The sequence below is a fragment of the Phalacrocorax aristotelis genome, chromosome 2 (assembly GCF_949628215.1).
Source record: "Phalacrocorax aristotelis chromosome 2, bGulAri2.1, whole genome shotgun sequence".
NCBI lineage: Eukaryota > Metazoa > Chordata > Aves > Suliformes > Phalacrocoracidae > Phalacrocorax > Phalacrocorax aristotelis.
This window is the reverse complement of record NC_134277.1, coordinates 121,755,886-121,773,929: the sequence shown is the minus strand read 5'-3', so window position 1 is coordinate 121,773,929 and position 18,044 is coordinate 121,755,886. Positions and strand designations below refer to the sequence as shown.

The 18,044-nt window shown below is 39.6% G+C and overlaps 1 protein-coding gene across 1 annotated transcript in view; it reads left to right on the top strand.

Moving 5' to 3' along the window:
- The window catches only part of LOC142053383 (ethanolaminephosphotransferase 1-like), a 57,273-nt gene that overhangs the window by 36,429 nt on the left and 2,800 nt on the right, over positions 1 to 18,044 (top strand). The window contains exons 6-8 of the mRNA XM_075084979.1: positions 2,577 to 2,685; positions 12,999 to 13,047; positions 14,748 to 14,928. Coding sequence (XP_074941080.1) covers positions 2,577 to 2,685; positions 12,999 to 13,047; positions 14,748 to 14,928 — 339 coding nt within the window. The remainder of the gene's footprint in view (positions 1 to 2,576; positions 2,686 to 12,998; positions 13,048 to 14,747; positions 14,929 to 18,044) is intronic.

Sequence of the window (18,044 nt, the reverse complement as noted above, 5' to 3'; positions counted from 1 at the left end):
TGCTAAAGACTACATTTATATCTGTAAAGTACTAAAGCCGATCGATGCCAGAGAGATGAGTAAAAATCCTGGCCATCTTTTCTTAAGTAGAATTATTCAGTTGCACTTAGGAACACTGTTACAGATTTTAGTATATTTATTTTACCAGCAGTGCCTTTAAAAACAGCTTATACTTATTGGCATACTTACCTTTTGTCTAATAATTTTTACAATCTTCAGTTTTTGCTGATATAGCTTAAATCAAGGGATGCAGCCATTTTCTTATCCTTCCAGCATTCTAAAGGAAGTCTTTGAGACTGCCTCAGGGAAGTCAAAGTTTCGAGTCCTTAAAAAACAACACACCAAAAATTTCAAGCCAAAGAGTGTTCTTTCATACACTACATCTGTTAAATAAGAGGCAATCTCAACCTGTGAGTGCTGCATCACCAAATCCCAGGGCAGGGCATTCCCCCGAGAGAGCCCGTTGCATCAATGCTTGTGTTCCTAAAGGTGTGCTGCCATCTGACAGTGATACTCATGGCTGCACTGCCAAAAGTACTGACTGTAATAACGGGTAATACTGAAGTTCCTCTTTTATCACTTGCCAAAAAAGTCTGTTCAGAATTCAACGTGTGAGGGTAAATTCAGGCTCCATCAGAGCCAGCTGGAGTTCTGCCATCAACTTTGATGGGGCCAGGAGCCCATCCGTCACGTCGTATGGATAACACAATGCAGTTTCTTCAGAAAGCCAAATCTTAGCTCTGTTGTAGTCGGTTGCAAACCCCATTATACCCGTTCTTCAAAATCTTTGATCTTTTAGATCAAAATTTCACCCACTGTCAATGGCCCAAGATGTAACTCTCATACTAGTGCCTGCTCTTCTCTGTTGCAGATCTGTTGTGCTGCTTGTTCTGGCAGAGGCAATTCAAACATCCAATTCTGCAATGCCACACACAAGCAAAACTATTAAGGAGCTACATACTGATAGGGCAAGAATCTTGACTTTAGATACGGAGAAGGAAGTGAAGTCAAATATAGTGGTATCTATGTGTAATCGGGAGTTTAAGCGACATCAGTGTTCTGCTAATAATCTGTGATCTTAAACAGCCTGTTACCTAAAAAAGAGATTTTCAGTGTACCTTTAAATTAAAGCAAAAATTTGATAGAAGACTAGAAATGTGTTTATTGAAGGTAAAAATGAAGAAAACCCATAACATAGTAAAAACTGAGTATTTAAAAAAACTACACAAAATATAGTAAAATCTATCATACACGTTAAGCTGGAAAGTATTTGTCATCCCAGACTGAGAAACTATTGAATGAAAAATGAAAGGGTTACTGGACTTTACCTGGGAATAAATAGATGGAAACGCAGTCTTCTAAATGGCATTATAGTTAACATAGTTGTTTTAATTTAGAGCTAAAGTAAATGTTTGCAATTCATTCTTAATCCAAGTCTAGAATAGTTGAGGAGGTTGAGACATGTAGCATGAAACATACAGCCCCTCATGACTCCTATAGCAAAACCAAGCAGCTGAGAACAAAATAGCCTGGAGAAAGAGTGGGGCAGCAGTCCTGCTAGCTGGGTGCCAGCAGCAGAAGGGGCTTCAGGGGGTGGGTGGCCTGGGCTAAGCCGGGAAGTGAGTTTGAAGGGAGAGCAGGGTCCCTTGAGGAGGTGGGATCAAGGGCACAAGGGCTTGGGAACCACTGCATCGCATTCAGTGCTGCATTTGCACGGTACACACGTTAAATGGTAAAACGTCATCAATTTGTGCCATGAATTGTCAGTGGTGCTGCTATGGGTAATACAACAGGCGTGAAAGGTGTTGCTATAGGAACTGTAGGGTTTTGGCTACATTAAGATTCTGACCTTGCTGGGTCACAAACTTAACTCTGAAGAGAGAGTAGAAACTACATTTACATCTCTACTGAAACTGGTGGCACTTCAGCGAGTGACTCATGAGCCTTTTGTACAAGTCCTTTTGCTTCTATTGATGCTTGACTAGTGTTTCTTTTAGTGTCCTGTAATGATGTTATCTGTCAAACAAATTAAAAATCAGGGAAGACTTCATCTCCCTCCCCTTCTTGTTATTTCTTCACATTCAATTGAATTTTTTTATTATTTCAGGTGAGCTTAGATTTTTTACCCCTCTCAGGTATTCTGATACAATCAGTTCAGGGGGCTGAGCTGCAGAAATAACCACATTACCACATTGCTAATCCTGAAGTCCGTATGCAAATACAAGAAAGTGCATGTGCAGTGGGTACACCTGGCATTATGAAGGGATTTAGAAATTAGGTGTTTTGAAAAGGTAAGTCAGTAATACCACATGCAACAGGTGCACATACTAGCAGGGAAGTTCCTTGCTTACCATATTTCATACATATGAAATAATTTTGTTGGTAACCCTGGAAGCTGCTTTACTGCTCAGAAGTGATTGTTTTGGGCTGGCAGCATAAGGCTGTGTAAAATGGAGGCAGGAGGAAAATAACAGATTCTTTTTTTTTTTTTACTCTTGCATTTGTATTAAGATGATAAGCAAAATTCTATGCCTTTAGAAGTAAAGGACTGAGAATACATTATCCTTTTTATATAGGTATTGATAGCAGCATATCTGCTCACCGGTGCTGTTGGTGTGGAAGTCTGGCAGAAGCCTTTTCTGTTTGGTTATTACATTACAGACGCATTAGTAATCCTGCTTATAGGTAAGTGTCTGGATCCATGCAAAACTGTACTGCTTTTTAATTATTTTGATCAGTTATTTCTTAACATTTCCTTCATAATTTTTTTTCTTGTTCTAAGTGTTGGCTAGGCCAAAAAACACATGAATAGAGCTGATTAAAAGGGCTAATACTGGAAAACTTTAAAAAAGTAGATTGTTTTGGAAACATTTTTCCTCACTGAATTGTTGCACACAAATAATACAGAAAATGTTCCTTACCTGCATGTGCAGTTGCGTGCAGTGTGCCGGCTGGCTGGCTGCCTCTCAAAGTCTCAGGAACTCGTGTCACTCAGGTAAAACGTCACTCACATTTACATATATTATAAGTTTAATGCTTTGGCCTGCAGCACGCTGTGCTCCAAAACATGATGAATAGAAACAATAAAGGCATTATATAAATAATCTTAGGAGGCACAACTGTAAATCTGAAAAAGAGCCAGGTGGTTTCTAAGCGCTTCTTTAGAATTCCCTTCTGAACGGAAGTGATGCGTTTTTCACACACAGCAGTAGCCGATTTGCTCATTATTTGATACTGTCAATGTAGTTGAAATAAGCATCAAACATTTTACAATTGCTATAGCTAGACCGAGAACAAGAGCAATTACATTTTAATGAATTAAAACATGGGAATCCTAGATAAAAATATGTGTATGCAAAATGACTTTGATGTGTTGCTTGGAAGGTGAAGAAAATAGCATATAAATTTTAGGGATTTTTATGAGCATACAGGTGATGAGAAGAGGGCACCAAAAAAAGTGTTTGACCCAGGCAGTCTAGACTTACATACCAAGAAACGTCTTCAGTCCTTGAGCCAGATGGAGAGCTTGGACATAGGTGCTCACCCAACGCTGACTCTAACCACGAGCTATCTGAGCATTCTGGGGGGGATTTTTGAATCCACTGATTGACATGTGCTCCTACTACCCTTTCCCATGGAGAGGTCTTCAGCAGGTACTGCCTCCAGCTCAGCAGTGCTTCCGAGAATTCCCAGATTAGAAAGGACCCTGCGTTCAGGCTGTGCTTTCTAATAAGTAGCATGTACAAGGACATGGTTTTGACAGTCCTTTGTGCTTTACCCAGAGTATAAGACTCTGCGTGGCCAAGATTGCACAGCCTCTTTTTTTTTTTTTTTTTTTTGTCAGGCCTGTTTTTGGCACGCTGAGGAAAAGAAGAAAGGAAGAGGGAAAAATAGTGGTTGCCTTTTCAGTAGTCAACGAATTATTCAGCTTGGCAGATGTAGCTATAAAATGCCCTCTGGTGGCTGGCAGGGCGCTGAGGAATAGGGAGTGATTTGTGCTCTTGAAGGAGTGCCGCAAGTCCAGGAGAGAGGGATGCTGGCTCTCCCAGAAGTGGCAGGATATGCCTGCGTTGGCGTTAGGTGCTAGCATGGGCTAGTCCATTGAACACGCTTGTTCCAGGCTATGCACATCGCTGCTTTTGTTCCTGTCGCTAAGGCACATGACAGCCCATTCAGTGAGTACGCTGATGGCTTCCCTTGTGCTTGGGAAGCCATGGATGAAGGTTTAGTTCAAACTGTTCAACATATTAGGAAGGTTTGTGGTAGGGGAGCATGTCAAAGTCATCAAATCTGTAGAAGTGAGCAGCCTTTTTCATACTTTACCAAAACCATCTGCAAAGCAAGGCTTGATGGACTATTCCGTTAGCATTAGAAAGAAGTACTGCTTCTGCCTCATGTGGTGTGCTTGCATGAATGGATCTGTGAGCAGAGAATTGAGTATTTCTTCCCTTACTGTCCCAAGCAGAGTAGGCATAAGTAAGAGTCAAAAGATTTCTTTAAAAACATTGTGTCTCGCACACTATCCACAATGGCATTAACAGGGCAACTTTTGCAGCTTAATTATAGTTACATATGTGTTGAAAGTATGCGAGAAATTATCTTGGTTGACTCTATATCACAAAATTGTCACAGTACTTTCTAAATCTCTTAAAAACAGACACTACATTTAAATATTAAAAAAGTAGAATCCTTCCAGTGAGGGTCGTGCTGATCCAGAAAGCACTGCCATTTCACCCCAGGTTTGAATCTCAACTTAAGGTGGTTATCATTGGATAACCTGTGTATAGTGAATATAGATATATAAACTTCTTAGAAACTCATAGTAAACAGCAGGACTTCACTGTGACTGCAGAAAAGGTATCGGTCTAGCCTACACCAAGGGCCAAGCAGCTGGGAAGATTAAATTATTCTCTCCCTTAGCGAGGCTGCAGCAAGTGTGTCTTGCTCAGCCAGATCCATTTGTATCAGAGAGCCCACTCTCTGGCATGCTCAGTTAAATGCCTTTGTGACTAGTTAAAAAACAAAGCGACGTAGTGGGCCTCTGATGCTTTTTACGAGTTAGTTTCCCAGGACCCCGAGAGGAGCCATTAAACCGTAACTGGCTGTCCTTAACCATCTGATAGCGTTTAGTAGTCACTAGTGGTTCTTCTAACAATGAACCTGTAGCTGCTCCGTCAATACTTGGCATTCGTTTTGTGCTTTTACTATTCTGTGCACAACAGGAGTTCAGCTGCTGAGCCGTCACTTCTCCAAGAACAGCTGGGCTTGTGCTAGTACCTTCTGTAGTGGGAAGAAATCCAAATGAGATGCACAAGAGTGGAGTTTTTCAGATGTCTTTCTTGGAGTTTTGAGGGGGGGGAATAGCCCACGTATAACCTAAGGATGAACTCTGTAAAAGCACCCCCTCAGAGGAAGCTGTGGTATCAGCAGGTGACAGTCACTTGCTGAAAATAATGGAATTTTTATCAGGTGCCAGAACACACAAAGATATACATAAAATTGCAGCAATACCAGTGTTTAGATTAGATGTTTTAGGAAAGCCTCCGAAGAGAGAGCTTTACATATGTCCCTGGGAACTGTCTAGCACACTGTGAACACCTGTAGGAAGGCCAAGTCTCGGGCTGCTGAACAGTGACCTCAGAGGACTCCCCTGTGAAGCAGAGAAACTTCTGCATAATATTTTATGGGAATTTTTCAGCTACCCAGCGAACAGAAACCCGTAATTTTCACAGGCAGTGAATGCAATTCCATCCTGCAGCTCCGAAACACACACCTAGCTGGACACCAAACAAACAAAGAAGGCCTTCTCCTGTTTCCAGAGTGTGTTGTCCTGGCTGCTAGACAGAAATGCCTTTTCTCTCCTAGCGTGAAAGCAGCCAGACCTTTCTAAAGTTATGTGCCTGTGTGCTCAGCTGAAACTAATTACTTCTGCTCTCAGCAAGGCTCCTGTGGATGACACTCCAAAAGCTCTCCTGGGATTTAACCACAATTGTCCCATAGCATTATCAGGCTAACTAGGGTGCCTTCAAAGGGCAGCACTGGGGTGAGAGCTATCATTTATTTTTGCCCCTCCAGGGTATCTGGAATTCCTAGCATTCCCTGTCACCGTGCTATCAGGTTGAGAGCAATATAAAATATTTACAATAAGCATTTTAAAACAGTCAATTCCCCACTCACATAAGGTCTAGTACCACAAATCATGCAATACACTTCATAAGAAGATTTTCACTGACGGGTAAACATCAGTAGTTCAGGAAGTAGCATTACTTAATTGATGATGGTTTCTGTCTCACATTGCAATTAAATGACCTATAATAGGTGCATGTTCTGAGTGAAGCATGTCCCATTCTTGGGACGTTCATACTTGCTCTCTGTGAGATAGATTTTATAATGTCTAATAAAATTTGAGTTCAGGCTGCAATCCTCTCCTCACTGGAGACATTTATATATCTGTTTTCCTCTACCTGTCTGCTCATTTCCATGCAACTTACTGGAAATTTTTTTCAGTCCATTAAATTTGTTCAGAATTGACCAGAGGGCTCAGAAGTTATGGTGGGAAGCGCTCAAACAAGCACAGTGTCGTCATGTCAGCTTCATTCCTTAGGAAGCCAGGTTGGAAAAATTACTCCTGGATGCACAGAAAGAAAACCTGCTCCCCCTCAGTATTAATTGCAACCCCAAGAATAGCCTTTTTGGTTAAAGGACCAATAAAGCATGGAGTGGACATGTTGTACTTCATCAGTGTCTGGCATGTGGGGCAGATAGTTCTGTAAGCAGATGTGGTGGCACATTTGAGTGTTCTATCTGGTCAGCAGTGCCCCAGATCTGGCTACTGAAGCCTGTGGCAAATCTGAGACAATTTTTCCAAGTATAGGTTTGAACATGAAATGTGAATGGAGTACTAACATCTGTCAGAGATCTGAAACTTGAACTTTCTTTTAGAGATGGGGCCAAAGCATTCAGAGTTTTTTCCTATGATGTGTATTGGGTTGGGTTCTGTGCTGACTTCTGTAGAGTGTGCGTTCCTTGAGGTTCACTCCTTCTCTGAGCTACTTAATTATATAAAATGAGGAGTAAATACATAAATGAAAACATAATAGCAGCACAAAACTAACCATGAGACCAAGCCACAACATTTGAAACGTGCCGAGTATTTGCATTCTGTCATAGTGGGAAAGCACAGTTATCCATCTAAAACAGTGCCTATATCCTATATATCAAAGGAGTACACAGAAGTCCTTGCAGTGGGTAATTATACAGCAGCCTGCCCATTTTTCAGTGTCAGAAAATGTTTAGGAGACACTAGTCAAATTATAACTGGTTTCTGCCTCACATGGATAATTAATTCTGTAGTGATTTCCTATAGTTCCCATGCAAAGTGGCTGATGGTTCTGCCTTGCTGATGGATAGTTGAATGATTAAATGTTAAGTGATATGTTTTCAAAACATTATCACTCCAACAGGCTTTGACTAGCCTTGTTTGAAAAGTGTGGTTAACATGAATTGGCTTCTACATGTATGTCACCAATTTAACATTTATTAAAGCATTGTTGTGACAGATTGTACGAGACTTTGCTGAAGTAAAGGGTGCGAAATACTCACCTGTCACTTGAGATAAATATAAAAAGCAGTTGAGTTCATGTTTGGAGTAACTCATCTGAACCAGTCAGAACAATAACCCAGTAAACCAGAGCGCTGAAGGCCGGAGGCAGAGCAGTGTCACGGGACGCTAATTGCAAGTGGGAATGGGTTCAGTAGTGCTAGCCGTGAGGAGTCATTTCACAGGTGGTGGGAGCCCCAGAAGAAAGTCAGACAAGGGTGTTCTTCTGGCGGAGTCCTTCCAGAAGCAAGCCTGGGCTTTTCAAATGAAGCTACCGTTTCTCTGGTGCTTGATTCCTCTTGTGCCCAGAAAAAGAGAATGATGTGTACATGGTGTATGAACAGGACTACATCAAAGAAGCATCTACATCCATAAACTAATTTCTCAGTCTGTACTAAATCCCTGCAAATGCTCATAGTTAGCTTGCAGCTCAGTTCAAGAGAGATAAATGCAATGTGTACTTCCTTAGCCACTGAAAATAAGCTGTAAAATCAACAAGCATGATAAATGCATCCCTTTACAATCTCTATACCTAAGAAGCATCTTAGATGCTAAACATCCAAAACATACACCAACTCTTTGCGTGAAGACAGTGCTTGTGTTTACACTGTGCTCTTAAAACCTGTACAATCGTTTCATACAGTGTAGATGTGTCTGGGTGTATTTTTCATCTGTCCTTAAATTGCTTAATGTATTCAGGCTTTACAGGCTCAATTAAGTCTGAAAATAATATACTAATTTTCTAAGCTTTTTTTCCCCCCCAATTACTAAGTGGTTCTAAATTTGCCATTTTATATAATAGTAAAATGTAATTTTATAGTTAGTGGACAGCTCAATATGCAATTATCTGTTTGCATAACCAATTAAGAGAGTTGACTTCTCAAGACATGCCTGAGAAAATCACACTGTTCCATAAAAAGCTGCTGTTCCAGTTACAAGTGGTTGTAAATGTTCACCTTTTGTTGAAGCTTGCTTCCAGGCACTGATCAGTGTGCTAAACATTCAGTGTGTTAAGATATTTTCCTGTGTCCATCTGCTCTAAATGTGGAAGAAATTTGGAAAAAACTTGGAAAAAGTATTTAAAGATTTTTCCAGGCTAATATTAAGGCCTAAATATTTTTTATCTTAATTATTTGTCTAGTGCCTAAGAAAGGTAAATGAAAACATCTCATTTCTTTAAAGCAAGCATTGACTATGATGAATTATTAACATAGCCATAGAATGGCTACGCAGTATACTGGAGAAGGCCACATGGAGGTGTGGGTTACTGAAGAACAGGAGAGGGGGGTGATAGTATTTTGTTTGTAGGCTGAAATGCAACTACAACTGCCTACTGTTAAAGAGTTGATTTTTACTGAGCTCAACGTCTGTGATATGCTCAGGAGAAGGTGTGCACAGACCTCTTCACTGCCTCCCAAGTGGGAGGAGCGCTCAGGGTTGTCTCTTTTTGGGGGAACACAGCAGGGATGGAAGGGTACTTTTCCTGAACAAATTCCCGCAGTTTCCATTGTGGTGTTCACCTAAAAATGACATCCCTGTATTGCACTGTCTCATTTGTGAACTTTTAACGGTCAGGAAGAGCCAATTCTTAACAAATAACATTTCAATGCTTTTCTTAGGACAGTTTAAGGATAGTTCGTCAGGAACTTACCAACAAATGTGGTTTACGATAGCAAAGGTGTGGAGAAGATAAACAGCTAATGTAAACATTGTCCTTCCTTTGAAGCAGTGTAATTTGTTTAAAAATAGTGGTTAGATGTCTTGCCTACCTCCTTGGAGTTTTTTCTTTATTTAATGGTGTTTACAGTCTGTGAAGTTTGGTGTATTCAGGAACATGGCTACCTGCGATGGGCTTTCTGCCTTTGTCTGAATGCCAGCGTGGAGCTCTTACGTTGGTTACTGAAATAGCATTTTCCAGAACTGACGGTAGTGTCAGCAGTTCGTTTCTGGCCATACCCTCTCTTTCTCTACAGCAAGCAAGTCTGCATTTTGCAGAAATGCCTAAATTAACTCGGGTACAGCAGCCACACCAAGTAACTGCAGTGTGTCGCAGAAACGTAACCTGGCTGTCTTCAGGTCTTCAGTAGACTTTAGGGCACGGTTTAAGATGCTGTCATGTAGCTAAATTTAAATACATTAATGTTAGTCTAGACTAACACTGGGGACAAATGTGCTAGTTGCTGGTTTTTTTTTAATTTACTCAGCAATATCATGCATCTTAGAGTTTTGGAATTGAATTTGAAAGCACCAAATGAAATCTAAAGTTGTCACTAGAAGTGATGGGAATTAACTTTTTGATCCTTTTCACACACATGCGTATATATAAAAATATATATTTGCAACTGTGTGTATGGATCTGTGTGTTTATATATCTATATATATTTGGAAAACAAGATATACCTTTATTTCTGACATGTCTCTAATCCTGAATTCTTGAATGCATTGTTTTTTGTTTGGTTGGTTTTTTTTTTTTTTATTATGGACAAAATAATTCCTGGTAAAGAGCTTTGCAAATGCCTATTTCTCTGAAAAGCGTGTCAAGATAGTGCAAGGCAGAGGACTGACCCTAGGATTGTGTCTAAATCCGAGGATTTGAGCTTGATACCTTCAGCCTAGCATGACACAAGAATTCCCTGCGTGTATCTGTGCCACCCATCTGTGCTTCAGTATTTCTGCCTTTAGTACAGGCCCGTGTTCTTACATTTGGGTCTCAGAATTTAAATCAGCTGGAAAATGGGGAAAGCATTAAAGGAGAAATTAAAAAACACTGGAACAGGAGTAATACTTCTAATAAATACTTGATGAGTTCTATTTTCTGTAATGTGTTAAAAATGTCTAATACACTAAACTTGGGTTTTTAAATGATTTAAAAATAAAATATATGCTTTAGGACATTTTAAAAAAAAAAAAAAGGCTCCACCATCATCACTTGGGCAGTGCCTGGGTGGCTGAGGGCCAGAGAGACAGCAGTGGGTTTGCTTTCCAGGCTGCACCTTTTGTTCCCCAGTCCAGCAGAAAATGGCAACAATGTGAAAGCAGCAGTTTAGCTCCTGGACACAAAGGGATCCTTAATACCAATTAAAAAGCAGCCTTAATGAGTACCAAAAGCAGCCCCCAAGCCAGGCCTCCTTAGCTAAAAAAAAGGTGGGAAAGCAACATGTTGTAGGAAATGATGGAATTTTGAAAAATCCCATAAGAAACAGGGGAACACCCTTTGCTTTCCCCACTGCATCCTCAGCTCTTGCTCTGCTAAAAGCAAAGCCGTATAAAAATGCAGAGGAGTAACTGGTGTAACTGCCCCATTCGGAAAGTGGCTTTTAGCTAGCTGGGGGATTGTTTGTGGTCAGTGTGTTATTTCTAAATAAAATGGCACTTCATAAAAATAACAAATTGTTGGCAACCATTCCTCTTTGAATTCTATTTCTAGTTCTAGTCTCTATTTCTGTTCCTCTTGGTTGCTTTTCTCCTAACAAATCAAACTTCAGGATTGCAGCAGGAAATTTAGATTTAACCTCAAGAGTCAATGTTTTGTCTCATGTCTGCTCTAATGTGATACAGATGTTGGAACTGCTGTACGTAACTCAAGATTTTATTGAACTAGCCCTCCCTGCCTAATAGAAAACATAGCTAACTGGAGTGCACATTAAACACAGACCATTGTGAAGGAACCAAGCTTGCAAATTTTAGAAATATATTTACAGAGTACTTGGGATATTACTTCAATTGCACATCCTTCAGCTGTTTGATACAGAGTTCCTGCCATGGTAAAGAAGCAGATCTCCTTATCTTACTTGTTTTAAAAAGCAAAACCAAGAAATAAACACATAAAAATACAATATGTGAAATAATTTACAGGCTGGATAATCTTTTTTTTTTCCCAATTCTTTGTTTCCTTCTCTTTGAAAGGTAACCAGAAAGACTGGAGAAATACATTATCTATTGCATCCTTTTTTACTTCTGTTTTCCAACAATCCTGATCCCCACTGTTCCTGTTTTTTTTAGTTTTCCTTCTCTTGAGTTGCCACTCTGGCCAGAGCATGCTAAACATTTGGGTAGATCTTTGATGAGGACTGAATGGTAAACAGTGACGTTTCTTGGAAGTCTGTTATGTTACATTAGCCCAGTACAAAGTCATCTGAAAGGAGTTCTTTCCTCTGTTCATTCTTATTTTTCCTTATTTCTAATAATGAGATTAAAGTTTGCTACTTTTCTGCACAAACAGTACATTGTGTTTCTTAAATGAGATTTTTTAAGGTGAAAACAGAAGGTTTACAATATCAGAGTGCTTTTCTTGCCCACAACAAAATAGGAATTATGTATTAATTTAGTGCACCAAAACCAATCCTCATGCCTTATAATATAAAAGCCTGTCTGAAATATGCTACCCACAGCAATCTCCAAGCAGCAAACAAACCAGGGAAAAGCCCATGATACACAGAAAGTGGGGGAAAAAAACCCAAACCAAACCCAAAGAGCTCTGCAGGGAAACACATAGAAAATGGGTGTCATAGATTTAAAAATTATTATATATATTTTCACCAGTTAGGCTGACTAATACTTTGACTTTTTTGTTTAAACCTTGAACTTCCACTTCTTGCTGGAGGAGTTCTTTGACCTGTGGGTGGCCCAACGTATTTGCGATGCAGGTGTTAGATGGGTTATAACTGGGTCTTCAGGCAGCTCCAGGGCTGCCAGCAGCAGTGTTGGTAATACTGGCAGCAATGCAGAGAGATACAGCGTTAGCAAAGGTGATTTCCTTGTCCTTTGTGGGTTAAAGCTGAGCTCCAGAAAGGACACAGCTGTATTAAAAAAAACTAGTTAAAAAAACCTCACTCGTTCAAATGATGGCCATATGATGAAAACTAATTCATTTCAGCCACTGTATCAGCAAAGCAGATAATTAGTTGAACTTTAGTATATTGAACGATAAACCTGTTATTTCCCCAGTAATGTGGGCAGCCCTGTTTCAGGTTGTCTTTATATATTCCATTGGAAAGCTTTTGGTGTCAGACTTGGGGTTTTTTACTACATAAACAGTGAGCAGCTCATGCAAAATGGGGTGTTATATTTCTTGGGTCCAGCAGAGGAACCCGTATGACAAATAACTGATCCTACCTACTAACTGCATTAGAATTTTTAAAAACCTTTCTGGTCTTGTCACTCATTACAGGAGAAAATCTGTGTCAGCAACTATTTCTAGCAGCTAACTTTTGGAAAAATGAGGAAGGTTTTATTATTGCCTGAAGCCTCCAAACTCAGTTCATATCCTGAAATGAGTACAGGAATACTGAGTCATTTTTAAAATAACACACTAGCTTTGTTATGATATAAGAAAACTCTGAGGTCATCAGTGTAGCAGGACTGTATATCATTACATATGAATCTTTTTCTCTTCCAGGCTTCAGTTTATTTCTTTCATTTCCTCAAACACTGTACAACATTCACAGGTAAGTTAATTCACATTAAATAAGTTCTAGCCCTTCCCATTTCATTCTGTATATTTAACAGTTTCCTCACTTGAGAAATAAATGTAATGCTTGAAGTAGCCTAGCTTCTTTCAGCCAGATGCTGTCCTGATAATGTAGTAAAAAGTTCTTCTGGTCAATTTTGAGAATCTGACTCATTCATTTTCCATGTTTAGAACACCTCTCCTTCTCCTTTCACTTGCCATTCTCCAGGCAGTCTCATGCTGGTCCAGCATACTGAACTGATGAAAGCTCTGTAGTTATAAACATGGCATTTTATTCACAGTCAAATGTGATTTGTAACTTCTACCTGTGCTAGGTAAAATTCTGTTGCTGATCATTCTGCACTCCGTGAAGTACTTTATTGTCTTCCAGATCCTTCTGTAAAACTCTTCTCTGTATGAAGTCTGCAGACAATTGCCATCAGATACAGGCTAGGCAGGTGGTAAGCTGTGATTACATCTAAGAGTTGGCTTGCTGCACCTAGGCATTTTATACATGGTTAGTTTATACTCTGATGGCCTATTTTTATTAATGCTGCTTGCCTCCCTGTAGTATTTGCTAGCTCATTTCACTCACCTGCCACATCAGGTGTCTCTCAAGCCTTCCAGTGGTTTTATCATACCTCTGAACAGAACTACACAATAATTCTAAATATCCAGTCAGGGTTGCTTGAAGGATGCACACACAAGCTAATTGGTGATGAGGAATTTGAGTTTTCCAATCATCTCCTCTCTTTCTTCATCCTGCTGCCTGTTCTCGGTTGTTATTTTATCAGACAAATATTCTTTTTTGGAATGAGAAGGATATTGGAGATATTGGATTTTTGTCTAGCTGATTCTATAAATAAACATGTTCAGAGATTTTTAAACAGGACATTTCCCAGTACACTTCAAACACAGACTTGCGCTTCTGAACTATTGGTGTGAAGAAATGGTTCAATGATAGTGAACTTCAGTAAATGGAACCTCCTACGCCTTTTATAACCTCTCAATGAGTTTCGCCTGAGTGAGAAGGATGCAAGATAGATGCAGAAGCTCTTGATCTTACAATTACCTTTTTCCTAGCTGACAGAAAATACAGTAATTTAATGTATTTAATATTACTACCTTTAAAAGACAGCTTAAAATAGCCAAGAAAACACAATGCATCATTAATTTTCCTGTCCTCTAATTAGCAAAAAAAGCCTCCCCTTTAGCCTGGAGTTTGGTGATGGTGCAGGATTGTCTAGAAGCATCAGCTCTGGACCTAAACAACCCCACCTGCCAGCCATGTGCTTGACTGTGTTGCCACTGAAAACGTGGGGCATATTGGCTGAAGTAATTTCATGCCTCATGTCAGGAGTTTCATCCTCTAAAAAAATAGATACTTTGAATTCACCACAAGCCTGCAGTCATCATTTGGATGACAACTATGACAACAGAGCTACTGCAGCTCACTTTGTGTGTAATGATGAGCTGATGAAGCTGACCAGAAGCTACCGGAATAAAACTATATAATTTTATCCCAGAAATAAATGTTAACATTTCTAGTAAAATGTCTGGATATCTAGCACATTTGCACAGGTAGTTGTGTTGCAAGATGAATTTCTGGGCTGAGTTTAGGCTGGAGTTCGAAGTTACTGTGCGGAAATGGAACGGATAAGTTTTCTTACTCCATAAAATGATTGTATTTATTTACAGAGCACATTTAAAGAAAACGCTGAAGAATGATTCTTTGTATGAAGGACTCCTACCTCTTGTGTCACCTCTGTTGCTGTTCATTCTTCTTACAGTCTGGGTGGTTTTATCTCCAGGCAACATATTAGCAAAGCAACCAAGATTGTTTTTATGGATGGTTGGGGTTGCTTTCTCAAACGTTATTGTAAGTATGTTGTTGTCAGTGGTGGTGGTATTATTTAGAGCTAGCCTTCTATTTCTATGTGAATAAACAAAAGGGAACAGAAATGGTAGCTAAAACTCATTGGAATCTCACCGCTCTTCTACCTCTGTGTTATCCTCTCATGTATAAAAATACACCACAGCAGTTGTCTGGACCCTTACAGTACTGCAATACCTACTTTACTGCAGCATAACATTTTAATGAGCATTCTTTTTTTTCCGGGGAGTTTATGAACAGCCCTGGGGAGCCCTTACTCCCAGAAATGTAACAAATATTCCCCAATACATAGGCAGAACTGGGGATTTGTCGAAAGTCAAAGAAAGCTCAACATAAGCATTGATTTACCAACAAGAGTAAGGGGTGCTTGTAGCCTTCACCTGCAGTTGTGCCCGTTAGTGTGGTAGACGCATTCCTGTATCTTACAGCTCAGCTGATCCTGCATTTTCCTATCACTGTTCAGAATAAGCAGTTTTTAGGGAAAGCCATAAAGAGGTGCAGAGGCCTTGCGATGGCCCTCTGCCCACAGGTTAGTTTCACCCATACCACATCATTGTGACCAATTTCCCCCTTTTAATACCTGTGAAGCAACATAAACCTCTATGAAGCAATAACAAAGTCAGCCAAACAGTAATGCTGAGCACTGCAGTTAACCCAGGGCTTTCTTTGCCGGAGTAGGCCCTTCGCCACTCTTCTTGCCAGGAGAGAGGCAAGGAGTCTGCAGCCAGGTAGAAAGGTATTCCTCCATTTAACGCTAAAATACCCTAAAGGATAGTGACTAATGTCATTTTGAGGAAAATAGTCTCCAACACCATCTACAATTGTGTCACTGAGCAACACTACATCCAATTTAAAAAGTGAGAGGCTTGAAGTGCCTTGCATTATGAGAGCGCTCTTTGAAAATGCAGGATTTTAAAAAAGAAAGCATAACCCATCCAGAAATTTGTATTCAGGAATGGAAGAGAAATCATAATTGTGATGCTTGTTAGATGTAGCCTACAAATGTATGTTTCTGAGGGTCACAAATCAAATGGTTCCATCTTAAGGACTTCATCTGACAACAGTTAGGTTATTTTCAGAAGTATAAGTTTTATTGTATGCATTTTTTCATTACTTAGTCTACCCTTTTTCTTAAGAGGACAGTGTAGATTGCTAAATGAGCAATACAGTTATTTCATACTAGTGGGGAAGGTGCTTTCAGAGTTTGGCAGATGGCAGGTTCTGCACATACATCTTAACCAACTGAGAGCAATTGTGGCAGGATGCTTGCAGAAATAAAATGGTATGGCAAACCAGAAGTTTCTTTGTAGACTACGGTTTATTAAACAGGGAATGCAACACATATTCTTCAGGCCTTGTTTTTGCTTTTACTGAAACATCTACTCCAGTGTTAACGGTTTGCGTGAATTAAAAATGTATGCATGTTAGTGGAAATTATTAACATTTTAAAAGCAAGCATTAAAAATGTATGGGTGTTAGTTGGAATTTATAACATTTTAAAAGTGAAAAACAAGCCTGTATCTCCTTTCATCTCCTCTGGTCCCTTATACACACACACATACACACACACACACACACACGTTTCCTCCAGCTTCAGAGTAAGGCTTGTCACGGCAATGCTTTTCTTCTTCATGATATTCTGACACACTGGGTTTCCATTATCTGTTCTGCAGCTCATGTGTCTCTACCTGCCAGTAGCTTGAATGTCTCATGCCTTTGACAGCATGTTTAGTTGCCCAGCAGATCCCTTGGGCTAAATGCCTGGTCTCAGACCTGGCCTCGTAGCTGTGCAATGATAGGGTGAGTAGCAGGGGCAGCTCAGACTGAGGGAGCTCTTCCCCGGGGAGATGGGAAGAGAGAAGATGCTAAGGACCTACCCAGGGGTACCAGCCACAGCTGCTAGAGGTTTAAATTCAGGAGGAGCAGGGTAGCATTGCAAGGTGTGGGTGAAGGGCATGGAGAAGTGCAGAGCAAAGTCCTGCAGCCTTACCTTTTCTTTCCAGTCTGCCTCTCCAAACTCCAGCTCTTTCATCTCCTAACGCTGTTTTTGCCTCACTTGTAGTGTGAGTCAGTGCTTCAGGACCAGGGGTAATAAGGAACAGCGCATAGTCCATTTTGCAGTCCTGTGATACACTGAGGGTGAATTACTCCAGATATTAATAAGCAATCTTTATGAAAAATTGAGTACTGTACTTAACACAGTGTAATAACAGTTTAAAACAATGTGAAATCCAACCTCTGGACAGGTGCGATTATTCAGCCAGAAAAACTATATATTTATTATATATTATATATAAATTATATAAAAAAATTTATATATATAATATATATAATTTATATATATATAATTTATATATATATAAATATATATATATATAATTATAATATGTTTAGCAATTTCTGATACCCTCTGGAAAGATTCCCAATGGATTCATAAAACTAGTGTTATTAAAAAAATTCAGAATCGGTACTGATAATGCATTGTAAGCAAAAATATTTACATTAGGTACAAATGCTTACTTCTTGCATTATTGAAAGTTTATTATTTTTTTCATGGTTTACTTTTGCATTCTTCAGCTTCTACAGCACATACAGTAAATCCAGTATTTTTTCCCTATGGTCAGACCCCTGCTGCTGTCATAAGCTTTCAGGCACTGCACTGGGAATGAATTTTTCATTCTTTTACTGTTTTCAGGATACATAAAATCTATTTTTAACCACACTGAAATTTTGATAGAAACTTACATCAAAAAAACATTTCAGCTGTGCCTAAATTCCTTTTTTTTTCCTTAAAAAGAATAGTGTACATGAGACATTTCTTAAGGAGGCAAATCCAGGTGAAACACTTTGGTGCACTTAACTGGTTTTAAAAATCTGAACTTCAACTCAACTAATTAAATTTCAAGAACTCAGTAAAATTAAGCTAATTGCTTTCAGTTAAACCATGCACCGTACATTCATTTTTTCTGCCATTCTGCCGAGTGGGAGCCCTTTCCCTGGGCCCCCAGCTACATCTCCAGGGAGTCCACCGCCATGATTGAGCCAAGAAAATGGTGGTTTAGTACATGAAGGAGTGCTAGAAAAGAAAAACAGGATTTAAA